Source organism: Notamacropus eugenii, chromosome 4, assembly GCF_028372415.1.
Source record: "Notamacropus eugenii isolate mMacEug1 chromosome 4, mMacEug1.pri_v2, whole genome shotgun sequence".
NCBI classification, from domain to species: Eukaryota; Metazoa; Chordata; class Mammalia; order Diprotodontia; family Macropodidae; genus Notamacropus; species Notamacropus eugenii.
The window spans coordinates 280,085,213-280,099,246 of NC_092875.1; the positions used below are offsets into that span (position 1 = coordinate 280,085,213).

At 37.1% G+C, this 14,034-nt stretch overlaps 1 protein-coding gene across 3 annotated transcripts in view; it reads left to right on the forward strand.

Annotated features, from left to right (window-relative positions):
* Positions 1-14,034, forward strand: part of CHD7 (chromodomain helicase DNA binding protein 7) — a 233,376-nt gene that overhangs the window by 190,751 nt on the left and 28,591 nt on the right. For all 3 annotated transcript variants that reach the window (XM_072604658.1, XM_072604659.1, XM_072604660.1), the window contains exons 14-15: positions 85-228; positions 3,023-3,278. In XM_072604658.1, coding sequence (XP_072460759.1) covers positions 85-228; positions 3,023-3,278 — 400 coding nt within the window. The remainder of the gene's footprint in view (positions 1-84; positions 229-3,022; positions 3,279-14,034) is intronic.

Below are 14,034 nucleotides of genomic sequence, written 5' to 3' on the forward strand. Positions count from 1 at the left end.
AGAAATTTAGCTCTAAAGAGGTTCCGATCTTAAGAAATAAGATTATGGTCACTTTGATCAACTATCTCTTTTGCTTTCTAATAGGAACACAAGGTGCTGCTGACTGGTACTCCGTTACAGAATACAGTGGAAGAGCTCTTTAGCTTGCTTCATTTCTTAGAACCAACTCGCTTTCCATCAGAAACCACTTTCATGCAAGAATTTGGTGATCTCAAAACAGAAGAGCAGGTATTTATCATATATGTACATATTATGTATTGAAAGATTATGCCATACTAATGTGGAAATATGTTTTTCATGATTTCACATGTATAATTAATGTCATATTGCTTGCATTCTCAATAGATGGAGAGGAGAGAATTCAGAATTCAAAATTTTTTTGAAATAAATGTTAAAAATAGATAATGATTTTTAAAAAGGGAATGAAAGAAAGAAAGGCTGTGCTCTGACTACACTTGTGTAATGGGTTATTGATTGCTTTCTTCTCAATGAATGTGGGAAGGGGTGTATGGAGGGAGAGAATTTGGGACTAAAAATAAGAAATTGAAGAAAGAAATCTCATAAGTAAATGGATGAATAAAAGTGTATGCTGGATCTCACTTTCTTTTGGGGGTGGGGCAGAGAAAAGGCACTCTGAGTTTGGTACATTGTTTATATTGGGTTAGCTTACCTGAACTTTTTCCCCCCTACTTTTCTTTTTTAATCTTTTTTTTCCATGGACAGCTTTTTGGGTAGGTTTATATTCATGAATTATAATTTAAAAATAAAAGATATCAACAATTTAAAAAATAATTAGAAAGTCTATGCCAGGAATAGTAATATGGGATGAAAAGGGTACTGCTTATGCCAATAAATTTCTTAAATAATTGAAGTTTTTTAAATGCCAGAAAATAATAATTTTTACCATGTAAAATGGAAAATTTTTTCTTTCACACTCCCAGGTATTTCATTCTTATGTTGATTGATAAAGGTTATCATCATAAATATTACTTAGTGCACTTTGCTGTTAGACGGTGATATCCTGAGGTGTGGCAAGTTATCTCCTTGAAAGCCTATCTCCTAGCTCTTTTCTGTGCTACAAACCACACCCAATCATGAATAAGGTCTATTGATGACATCTCTTTCTTATCTAGTTCCAGGGTGAGGAAGAGGCAAACTAACAATTTTCTGCAAGATAAAAGACTTACTTATATTTTACTTCTGGCTGACCGTGAGGAAGTACACATCTGCATTTACCCCTCAGTTTACCAGAAAGCTCTTAGGGCCCTGAATTTTATTTCTACCACTTGTTAGTAAAAATACTGCTAACTATAGGGATCTTTTTCTGTATTTGGGTACACACTAATAGGGTGACTTTGACCTCTCTTAAAAGCTCTAAGTGGATGTTTCATTTTTTTGTATTAAACACCTCTGGAGTACTTTGAAAAAAGAAAAAAAGGCTCCTGAACTTCCTGAGTTTGCATTAATTCGTAGATCTCTTTTCTCTCTTCTTCAGTGATGATCTCAAGGGTTACTGAAGTTTTTGAGAACTATTTGCTCCTATGCTAAATAGTCCCAGACTACTCCTTGCTATTTATTGTATATGCATGGCATATAAAACGTGTTTCTTTATAAAGTGAGATGTTTATACCTGGACTAGGTTTTTGCCAACTCTTCTAACTCTCTCTGCCTCATCTTCTCATTTCTTTGGTCTCCTTTCACTCCATCTCCTTTCTTTTCTCCTCCTTTTCAGTTTATACTGTTCAGCTGCCTATTCATTATATAGTCCAAGGTAGAACTGAAGGTTTTGCAAAGGAAACAATGTAACAAATTATGTGTAGGGAAGGGGGCTGAATAAAATGCATGGACTTCTATGCTTCTTTCAAGATTTGCAGTTACTCCAGAAGTTAGGGATTTTTAAGTCTGACTGCTTGACAGGTCAATTCTTTAAAATGTATTAGACTACCCACTCTTTGCAAAGTTACTGTATAAGCTATACTGCAAGCTCAAGTTCTGTTTGAGCTGAAATATTGTGTTGGTCTTTAGGTTTTTTCCTAGTGCCGTTTCCAACTTTTTGTCTTTTTCTGGATACCAAAGTTTTTGGATAATAGTTAAATTCATGTGGCTCAGTATATAGAATATTTTTCATCATCAATCAAGTGGAAGGAAGAAAGTAGGAGTTTGGAGATCACATGATCCCCCTCCTAGGTGCCTTGTACTTTAGCATTTACTCAGAAACAGAAGAGAGTTATGACGTGTCATTTTTTTTCCTGTGTAGGTGCTCAGTTCCCCAGTTGTGATCTTTGGCCTTAGTTCCTAATGACACTGTAGTTAAAGGCAAACAGAAGGCTCTGATTGATGTTAGGTTACTTTTTCTTAAGTTTTTGATATTATTTAGGATTCGGTTTCAGTTCAATTCAGTAAATACTTATTAATCATTTATTGTATGCCAGGCAGTGTGCTAAACACGGGGGATATAAATAAGAAAAAGAAACAGTCTCTGCCCTTGAGGAATTCCCAATGTAATGGGAGAAGACAACAAACACACAAAAAGAAGCTGAGAAGGGAGGAGGTACCTATCAAAGAGTACCTGGTGTGGGGGCCTTATAGAGTCTACAAGTATTTTGTTAGCACTAACTATATAGCCACTGTGTTAATTGCTGGGAATTACCCCCCCCCCCAAAAAAAGGTTAAAACATGGTCCTTCCCTTCAAAGAACTTACATTCTAATGGGGGAGGCAGTATGCAAATAACTGTGCATACAAGATATATACAGAATAAATGGAAGATGAAATGTGTGTGTGGGGGGGGTGAATAGAACCATTCAATTTTTATGGGTTTCAATTATGAAAGGGACAATAGAAACTGTTCCCTCAGCAGAACAATTAGAAAGGGTTGGGAAAGAAAAATTGATTTCTAATTATTGGAAGACACATCATGTGCTCCTTGGTGTTTCTTGTTGGAATTGGTGGTTTTAATATGTGAGTTAAGTCATTATGCATTTATTTACCAAAAGTATGTTGTGTTTTGGGGGTTCTTTTAGGTGCAAAAGCTTCAAGCTATTCTGAAACCAATGATGTTGAGACGCCTCAAGGAGGATGTAGAGAAGAATTTGGCCCCCAAAGAAGAAACTATTATTGAAGTTGAATTAACCAACATTCAAAAGAAATATTATCGCGCCATCCTGGAGAAGAATTTCACATTTCTCTCCAAAGGAGGTGGTCAGGCTAATGTCCCTAATCTTTTAAACACTATGATGGAATTGAGAAAATGCTGCAATCATCCATACCTTATTAATGGTAAGCCTACCTATTTTGAGATTATTTAATTTCTAGCGAAAGTATATTATACCTGTTGAATAGTCATTGCATTATGTAGTACATGCTAATTTTAAACTACCTTTGAATGGTGACTGGCACCACCAGTCCCAACCTTGCCCTGCCCATGGCTAGCTGCTCATGATTGCTGCAGACTTAGCTGAGACTATTCAAAAGGAGATTAGCCACTCTTCTAGGCTGAGTATAATAGGAAACTCAAAGATGCTAAAGGGAGATCAGCACTTAATTGAGGTATTTGTCCTGATTAAGTAAAAAGAATTGGAAAAACATTGCAAAGAAAGCATTGGAGAGAATGGGCAGCTCTCTGTCCCCAAGCATTTTGTGTTTGCAATGCATACTTGAGGCTTTCCTGTTGGTGAGGGGGACGCTGAGAAGAGAAGGACCTCTAGAACATATCTGCCCTGTGAATGAAAAGAATATCTTGTAACTTTGATATGAAACTATTTTATATCACCTATTAATGACTTAATGGTAATTTTCCTCACCCAGATTTTTTAGCTATATGGGTGATTGTTATATAAAATTTTTTTATGTACCATATTGACTACCTACTCTGTGCAATGTGTTCAGTCATTTTTCCTTCTTGGTGACTCTTCTTGACCCCATTTGGGATTTTCTTGGCAAAGATAATGAAATGATTTGACTTTTCCTTCTCCAGCTTATTTTATAGATGATGAAACTGAGGCAAACAGGATTAAGTGACTTGCCCAGGGTCACATAGCTAGTGTCTAAGGCCAGATTTGAGCTTGCAAAGAGGAGTGTTCTTGACCAGGCCCATTCCTCTATCCACTGTACCACCTAGCTGCCTTGATATGTGCTGTGTACTGAGAGATAAAAGACAAAAAGGATGTAGTCCTCACCCTCAGGGAGTTGACAAAATAGGGAATTATAGGACCATGGATTTAGAGCTGGAAAAGACTTTAGAAGTTATCTAACTCAACCCTCTTATGTTAAAGCTGAAGAAATTGAGGCCTAGAGAGGTTAAAGGACTTTGCCAATTTCACACAGGCAGTAAAAGGAAGAACCAGGACTCAATCTCAGGTCATCTGACTTCATATCTACCACCTTTCCCCTGTATCATCCTGTTTCTACCAACAGTGTATTGAAATAACTCTATTAAAAGGTAATATGCTAAGTGCCACAAATGAAGACACAAGTGAGTTGAGGAGGTAGCATTTGAGCTGGTTCTTGAATGATAAGAGTGATTCCACTATATAGACTGAGCCCAGGAAGTCTGGAAGGAGGGCGGTGGGGAGACAATCTAGATCCAGACAGTGGAGTGGAAAAGGCATGAGACTTCTTTGGGAGCTAGAAAATACAAGGAACATAATAGGAACATAGTGGGAGGAGATTAGAAAAGATTGATTCAGGCTTAAAAATGAAGTACCTCAAATGGCAGGCCCAAGAGTTTGGACCTTATCCATTTGGCAATGGAATGTTATTGAAATTTTTAAGAAAGGGCAGCCATTGGTTTGGGAATGAAGAAAGTTGGATTTGAGTTCTGCCTTTAACAGTATGTGAGCTTTCATCAGTCTCTTGAACATTCAGAACTTCATTTTTCTCAGCTGTAAATTGGGGATAATAGAACTTGCACTATTTACAATACCAGATCTTTGTGAGGAAACTGTTTTGTAAACATTTTTTTAAAAGGCTGTTTTTATTAAACTTGTGAATGAGTTATCTTTTAGGCAGATTCATCTTGGATGGTAGGGTGCAGAGTAGATTAGGATAAGAATATAAATATAGGCTAATCAGTTAGGAACTGGATTAATCTGGAACCAGGTCTAGATACAGCTCTACCTGCAATAGTCTGAAAAAAAGATAAAATGAGCTCTTGAACTCACATAGTAGGACTGGGAAAGAGGAGGATGAATGAGAAAACCCAGTTAGGAGAAATTGTCAACATATTTTGGCATAATTTTTGTGTATAGCACACATTGTCCTCCTTTCCTATTCTTTATCTCAAAACTCTTAGAGATGATCCCTCAGTTTTTGCCCCTTTATTCCAATCCCTGGTGATGATGCAACCCTTCTTCTCTGCTTAGGCTCTTGATTCCATACCCTTCTGTTTCTTTTGCCGACTTGTTGCTGCAGTCATCCTCCCACTGATTTTTTCCCTGTTGCCTTTAAATAAGTCCAGCCCTCCTTTTTCCTTAAAAGAAAAAACCAGCAAAACTTCTTCATTTGACCCTTCTATGCCCCTGAAATTGACCTTCATATTTCACATTTAAATTCCTAGAGAAAACTGTTTACATCCATTGCTGCTATTTTAGTCTGACTTTTAACATCATTCTACTGAAACTGCTCTCTCTAGAGTTACCAGTATCTCTTAATAGCTGAATCTAATAATCATATTTTTTTTAAATTTTTCTGTAACATTTAACATGATTGACTACCCTTTCTTTCTGGATACTCTCTGAGCTTTTGTGGTACTTTTCTGTTCAATCTCCTTTCCTGGATCTTCGTTAATCACTTAATTGACAAGCATTTATTAAGCACTTAGTATGTGCTAGATAGACATTGTGCTAGATTCTGGAGATATCAAGACAAATGTGAAATGGTCCCTGAGTATGAGAGAGAGACAGAGAGACATTGAGAAGTAACATCTGGGGTGAACAGGAAAGGCCTCATATAGAAGGCACACTGTATTGTGGGTGTTCTCCAAAGCTCTTATCTGGGAACTCTTCCCTCTTGGTGTGCTCATCAGCTTTCATATATGATTACACAGATGATTCTCAGATATGTATATCCACCATTAGTTTCTCTTTCCTGAACTCCAATTCCACAGCACCAGTAATCTATGAGATACTTTGAACTGGATGTCCTGTAGACATCACAAACTCAATATATTCAAATTTTATAATTCCACCAAAATGCTTAATCCTCCCTAACCTCTCTATCAAGGAGGTCAAGGACATCACCATCTTTTTGGTCATCCAGATCTGTGGAATTCTCCTAAAATACTTCATACCTTCTTTTTCCAGGCATATCCAGTCAATTATTAAATCTTGTCCATTCTATCTTTACCACATCTCTTGTATCCAATCCATTCTCTACACTCACACGTTCACTATCCAAGTTTAGTTAAGTCAACAAATATTTATTAAGTACTTTCATGTGCCAGGCATTCTGCTAAGCATTGGATTGAGTACTCTTACTTGGACTACTGCAGCACTATGTTAACTAATCTTTACTGCTTTCAGTGTCTTCTCTCTCTGATCCATCCATCCATTCATTCAACTGCAAAAATAGCACATCTAACCACGTCATTCATTACTCAGAAATCCCTAGTGATTCCCTGTTGCTTTGAATTTAAATATAGTCACCTCTATTTGGTATTTAAAACCTTTCACAGTGTGGCTCCAGTTCATCTTTTTAGGTTTCATTCCTCCTCATGTACCCTATGTTCCAGTGACAACACCTTATTTGCTATTCACCATATGTGACATTCCTTCCATCTCCCTGCTTTTGTAAGGGCTTTCCTTTCTTACTGGAATGCGATCCTTTTTACCTGTGCCACTTCGGATCCCTAGCTCCCTTCCAAGCTCATTTCAGATGTCCTCTCCCACATGAGGCCCATATCTCACCCTCCCTCGCAGTTACTTTCTATTTATTTTGTACTTTCTTATAGATTTACATGCTGTTTCTCCAAATAGGATGTATGCTGCTTGAGGACAGGGATTTTCTTTATCTCAGATCTCCTGTGGCTATCAAACTTCCTGGCTCATATTAGGGGTGAAATAAATGCTTATTTATATGAATAAATACATGCCTGTGAACTTTCTAGTCAAGAGGCAAAAATGGAGCTCTTCTGCTGTAGTGGTTTAATGGGATTGAGTCAGCCATTTCAAGAAATTCAAACAGTTGAGTGAGTCCCTGTCCTCATCCCATCTACAAGAAATTCACATTTATAGCAACCCCATAAGATAGCCCTTATAGCATTATTATATTAAGACTGAAGTGTATTCTCATAGAATCATTGTCTCTTAGAGGTTTTCTGGTCCAGCCTGTCCTTGAATGGGGATCCCTTCAAGTCTAAACTCTCTTCAACTTTTGAACTACTCTGATGAGTAAGAAGTATAGTCAGTCCTCAACATTTTGACTTTTAACTTTCTTGACTTGAAGCAGTCCTATAATTTTATTAGTAATCTCATTTTCACTTTCCCATTGGCAACCATGCACATTCACCACTATGTTCAGTAGAGAAAATAATGAGAGGCATGATACATGCAAGTTTGTGGAGCACCTGGTATCCTACTAGGCACTTTACTGATCTTGTTCGCCCTACTGAAAACTCAAGTTCTGTGTTGCAATTATCCCTCCAAAGCATAGTTCAAGTCCTTTGGGCTCTAAATCCAGGTGTGCAAAGTCAGTGATGCAGCTCAGTAAGAAAAAAGGTGTTAGATAAACTTCATGCTCGAATGTCTACAGTAACTGTTGACTTCGAGTTTGGTGTTAACAAATCAACAATTCATTATATCTGCAAAAAGGAGGAGAATATTCATAAAAGGGTTTGTGAATTCACTCCAGAAAGTACTAAAATGACTTGTCATGTGTGTAATAAAGGAATTGAAAAACTAGAAAATCAATGTTTATTGGTAAGTAAGATTGTGGTCACCCCTGCTCTCTCTTCAGCCAGCATCCCACTTTCCCTGCTGCCCCTACCACCAGGGCATGTGCTTCTCATCAGGGAGCAGTTCAGCCACTGAGCTGAAAGGAAGATTAGAAGTGGCAGGTTGCCCCTTTCCCTCTTTTACCTTAGGGTTCTTCTGACATCACCATTCCCCTTCCCATCCATTGTTGCCTCTCTCTTCCAATTTTGTGAGTTATTTTGTGGTTACTTCTAGGAAAAAAATGCATATTATCAGAATTAATGGTTTGTTATAAAGACCTATGCATAAAAGTGTATCTGGAGAAAGATTACAGTTTTTAGTGGTTGTAAGAATGTTATCCCTGCAAAAGTTGAGAACTGAGTTTTTATTTAGGTTGAGCAAAAAACCAGCTTTTCTGTTACTTCCATCCATTGCTTCTAGCTCTGTCTTCTAGAGACAGATAAAACGTGTTTGGTTCTTTTTCCATATCACAACCCTTCATAAAGCCGAAGACAGTTATTCTGTCTCTCCTACATTTTCTCTTTCTTCTTCTCCATCCCCATTTCCTTCAGCCAATCTTCTTATTTCATGACATTAAGTCACTTCACCATTATGGTCACTCTCCTTTGGCTATTCTCCTACTTGTCAATATCCTGCCTAAAATGTGGCACCTCAAACTGTACACATCACTGCAGATGTGGTCTGACCAGATTAGAGTGCAGCTGAACTGCAGCTTCCCACTCTCTATGCTGTACATCTCTTAATGCATGAGCTTTTCTGGCTATCTTGTTGACTTAAGTTAGCCACAGATGGTAGCAACACCTCCCCCCACTTCTATCTGTCTCCATTTCCTTTTCTCACCCTGTCTTTTTAGCTCTTTGTTGTTTTTCTTTTGACTTAGTCATTGCATTAGAACTGCTCTCTCCAAAGTCATTAATGATCTCTTAATTGCCACATCTAAAGGTAATTAATCATCTATGGCAATTGATCTCAATCCTCATCCTTGTCCTTTTGACAGCCTTTGACACTGTTCCAACACCCTCTTCTCTCCCCCCACCCCTTCAACACCATCTTCCTGATACTCTCTTCTCTAAGTTTTTTGTGACACTGCTGTCTTCTGGTTTTCCTCCTGCAAGTCTTACCACTCATTTTGTCTCCTTTTGCTGGATCTTCATCTAAATCACCCCCTCCCCAAGGTTCTGTAATGGATCCTTTCCTCTTCTCACTTCACTTGATATTCTCATCAGCTTACCAGGATTGAGATATCTCTAGGCTGATGATTCCCAGATCTACTTATCCAGCTCTAACCTCCCTCTTCATTTCCATTTGCACTTTCCCAGCTGTCTATTGAACATTTCAAAATGGTCGTTCAATAGAAATCTTAAACTCAACATGTCAAAAACTGAACTGAACTTGTCTTTCTCTACCAAACCCTCCCAACTTCCCTCCCACCCTCCAAACTTCCCTGTTATGGTGACTAGCACCACATTATCCCAGTCATCCAGGATCACAACCTATATGTCATCCTCAACTTCACACTCTCACCACCCTCCTTCCCAGTATCCAGTCTGTTGCCAACCTTTACCAGAAAAATTTCTACCTTCGTAGCCTACCTTGTATATTCCTCCTTTTCTCCTTTGGCACTGCCAATACCATAGTGCAGTCCCTCATCATCTTATGTCTGCAGTAGCCTTCTGGTTGGTATTCTTGCCTCAACTCTCTCCATACTCCAACCCATCTACCACCCAGATGTCAGACATCTTCCTAAAACTCAGACCTGACCATATAATCCCCCATTCACAGTAAACTCCCAGGACTACCTACTGTCTCTAGGACCAAATATAAGTCCTCAATTTGGCTTTTAAAACCCTGCATAATGTGTCCCTTTCCTTCCTCTGATTCAGTGATACAAGCCTCCTTGTTCTCCTTCACACACACCACTCCATCTCCTCATTCCTAAAATTGTCATGATTTCCCATATCTGGAGTTCTCTTCTTCCTTTTTTTCTTCTAACTTTCCTAACTTCTTTCACATCTTCAGCTGAAGTCCCACTTTCACGAAGCCTTTCCCAGGCCTCCTTCATTGTGCCTTCTTTCTGAGATTATCCCAAATTTACCCTGATTGTATCTTGTTGGCATGTTGGTGTTTCTATTAAACTACGAACTCTATGAGTTCAGGGAAGTTTTCTCCCCCTTTCTTTGTGTCCCTGGCATTTAGCAGAGTTCTCTGCGTATGGTAGTTATTTAATAACCTTACTTTGTCAGTGCGTAGCTCATGGAGGAGCTGCAATAGCTAATGGCTGCCCAAAGTGGGGAGAACGGAGGGGGTTGGCTTATCTTTCTTTACAGCCAAGTTAAATACTTATTAAATATGTACTTAAATATATCTGTATACTAGGAAATTGTGGTCAAAAGCAGTGGTCCCCAACTCTTTTTTTTTTTTTTAACACAAAGATTCTCTTTTAGCATTAAGAAATGTCTTAGGCCTTCTATGTGATAATAATAGTATTATTAAATTGTTAAGAAAATATACAACAGATACTGTGAATTAAGTAATTTGTATTTTATTAGTCACAAATGCATCTATATTTGAAAAGAAGTGATATGCTAAATATGTTTATTCAGTTTATAGAATATTTACTTCTTTATTATATTGAACCATATTGCATATTTTGTCAAAACTAAATATGCCTCAGAATGACAAAACTTGCTGTAGATAGAGATTCAAGAGCCTTAACAGTTTCTAAGGGAAAAACCCTGGTCAGAAGAATGCAGCTGTTAGGCACATACCTGGCCAGAAGAGTTGTTTTATAGATGGTATTATAGACAGTGTATTACTAGTATTTTCTAAAAGTTTATTTTTCCAGTACTTTTTAGCCACAACTTTATTACTTAAATCTCTGTCTCCCATATTCAAGGTCATCCAAAACCTGGCTGCTCCCTAACTATCTCACCTTATCTCCTACTACTCTCCTTTCCTTGTTTTTCAAAGGTTCTTCTGCCTTGTTTATGCTGCCCATCATCTTGTTTAGGCTCAATTCCTATCTGTGTCCCCCTCCCTTCCCTCAAGGGCCCTGCCGTAGGATCATTTCTTCCTCCAAAGTTGCCCTGATCTCTCCTTAAAGAGATCCCCCATCTCTTTCATTTCTGTTGCTCTTCTTTCTTAGTTATACGCTTGTCTCTCCCATCCTTCATCAATGTAAATTCCTTTAGATTTCTGGACTTGTAATGTTTCTGTCTTTGCACCCTTAGCCTGTAGCATAGTGTCTTCCACATAGGCACTTAATAAATTCTTAAATAGTTGAATAACCTGAAGGATGAACAAGAAAACATACCAAGTTAGTGCATGATATGGAACTGGAAAGGAAGTCTGTAAGCTTGGGAGATAAGATTAAAATTCTAAATGATGGTGGTATATTTCATTTAATAAGGGGAAATGAATTTGATGTACATTTGTTTAAAAAAAAATGTAATATAGCAGAAAAGGATCTAGCAGAGATAGACCACAGGCTGAATATATCCAATATATACATCATTTAAAAAAATCATCTCTGTTGATGGCTTCTGTATGCTGGTTAAATATCTATAATAAACCCTCTCTGCATGACCAAAAAAACTCAATCTCACTACCCAGTTCTAACCAACAGATGATGATTTACTAACTTCAGATAAAATTTGACATGCAGAATTCCAGTACATGAAGAGAGTTTTAATTAAAGCTAAATTAAACCTCAGAGATTCAGGAATACCAGTAAGTATTCCATATGTTAAGTAGCATTCCATATGTGTCTAAATAGCATTATATGTGTGTATATATTTACCTATATATACATGCATATATAGTTTATTTTAAGGTTTACAAAGTGCTATCTTATAATAATTATCCTGTTTTTAGAGATAAAGAAATTAATGCTTAGAGAATTTTGTGATTGGTCTGAATTCTTGCAGCTAGGAAGTATAAAAAACCAACTAGGAAGTAAAACCTCCCGGTCTTCTAGCTTGGTGCCTAATGATCGTTTTATTTCATAAGTCAATATATAAGATAATATATTTGTATAACCTTTTCAAAAAAGTTTTATATGCGTGTATGTGTTTAGTCATGCCTGATGTTATAGCCCAATTTGGGGTTTTCTTGGCAAAGATACAGGAATGGTTTACCATTTCTTTCTCCAGTTCATTTTACAGATGAGGAAATGGAGGCAAGCAGGGTTAAGTGACTTGCCCAGGGTCACCCAACCAGTACATGTATGAGGTCACATTTGAACCTGGGTCTGCTTGATTCCAGGCCTAGGACTCTATGCACTGTGCTACCTACCTGCACCTATATGGCCAGTTGTAATCCATTTCATGTTTTTGGGTAGTATTCTCCATGTTCTATATGAAGGCCAGTCCTTCATTGCAAGGAAGTAATAACTGATATTTATCTAGAGTTTTATAAAATACTTTGTGGTCATTATCTCACTGATTATAATAACTCTGTTTGGTCAGTTACATAAGTATTTTAATCTTCATTTTATAGATAAGGAAACTAAGGCTCAGAGAGGTAACTTTCTCAAGGTCAGATGTCTTAAGAGGTGGAAGCAGAATTAAAATCCAGTTCTTCTGAATCTGTGGCCATAGCTTTTCTCCTACTGTACTATAAATTTAATAAATGTGAACTATGATGTAACATCTAGCGACTCTCTCTTAATATTGCCTACTATTATAACTTTCAGGGCTCAAGATGGATAACTTAATAGATACTGATTTGTCTGGTGATGTTTTAGAGAACTCTCATTATACCAGTTAAAGTAACTCAAGAACCTGGATTTATTTTTTTAACTGAAATGATGTCTTACATCTTACTAGAAGATATGTTAGCTTACTCTTAAAATAGTTCATTTACCACTTAATTTTAATTTGAAAAATATTTGGGAAATTTAAAGAGCAGGGATGCCCTTTTTATTCTCTAGTCTGAATAAACAAAAGGAAGGGCATGAAGACTAAGCTGCTTCTTTTTAATCCAAAAGTTCTAACTTTTGTCTAATTGCATTTTCAACATTATCACGAAATTAATTTTTTAAATTAAAGCTTGTTTTGTCAAAATAACTATATATCATTGTTGATGAATAAAAATAGCCAGAATATTTAGTTTATTTATTTAAATACTTTTCTTTTTCTTGGAGTGGGGAAACCCCTGGACTTGGAGTTCAGAAAACTTGAATTCAGAATGGGCTTCGATAGTGAGCTGTGACTATAATATGCTGTGAATGAGAAAATATTTTGTACTCAGGATAATTTATTATTAATTAAAATATCACAAAAGCATCTCTCCGATATCAAAGGGGTAGTCTTTTGTATTCAGAAAAGTTTGCTTTCCAAAACCTTTCCTAGTGGGTCTGCAGTCAGGGAGACTTGAGTTCAAATCCAGACTCAGACATTTCCTGACTGTGTGACCCTGGGCAAGTCACTTAACCTCTGTTTGCCTCAGTTTCTTCATCTTTAAAATAGGGATAATAATGGCACCTACCAGGATTGTGAGGATCAAATGAAATAATAATTGTAAAGTGCTTACCACAGTTCCTGGAACATCAGTGCTAGATAAATGTTAGCTATTAGAGTATTATTGTTGTTCTTGTTGATGTGAAGTAAATGTTTTATTCAAAGAGTTGGGGCCTGAATTCAGACCATACAAATAATCGTAGCTATGGGATAACGGTAAACTTGGTAAAATTTCAGTTTTGTCATCTATAAAAAGAAAATAATGATACCACTTTAATGAGAGGGTTTTATGAGAAGATACCTTGTAGACCCCAAAATGCTACCAATTTATGAGTTGTTGGAGTGGGGCAGAAAAGGGGGGAACATGTCCCATTTGGAAACAGTGATATTTCTCTTGCCAGAGACCCTTTCTTTTGTCTATCCATCTCTTATTTAAACTATTAAAGCTTACAACCACACTAAAATTTTTGAAATAATCCTGTATGCTCATTTTAAAATGCTATTCAGAAGAAAAGTTAGTGTTTTCTAGGAAGTTTTAATGCTTGGTGAAGGAATTGAGTGCCTTTAAACTGGTTCTCAGTAATATCTGTGTGTGTGTGTGTGTGTGTGTGTGACATACACACAGATACAATTAATGTAATCGTA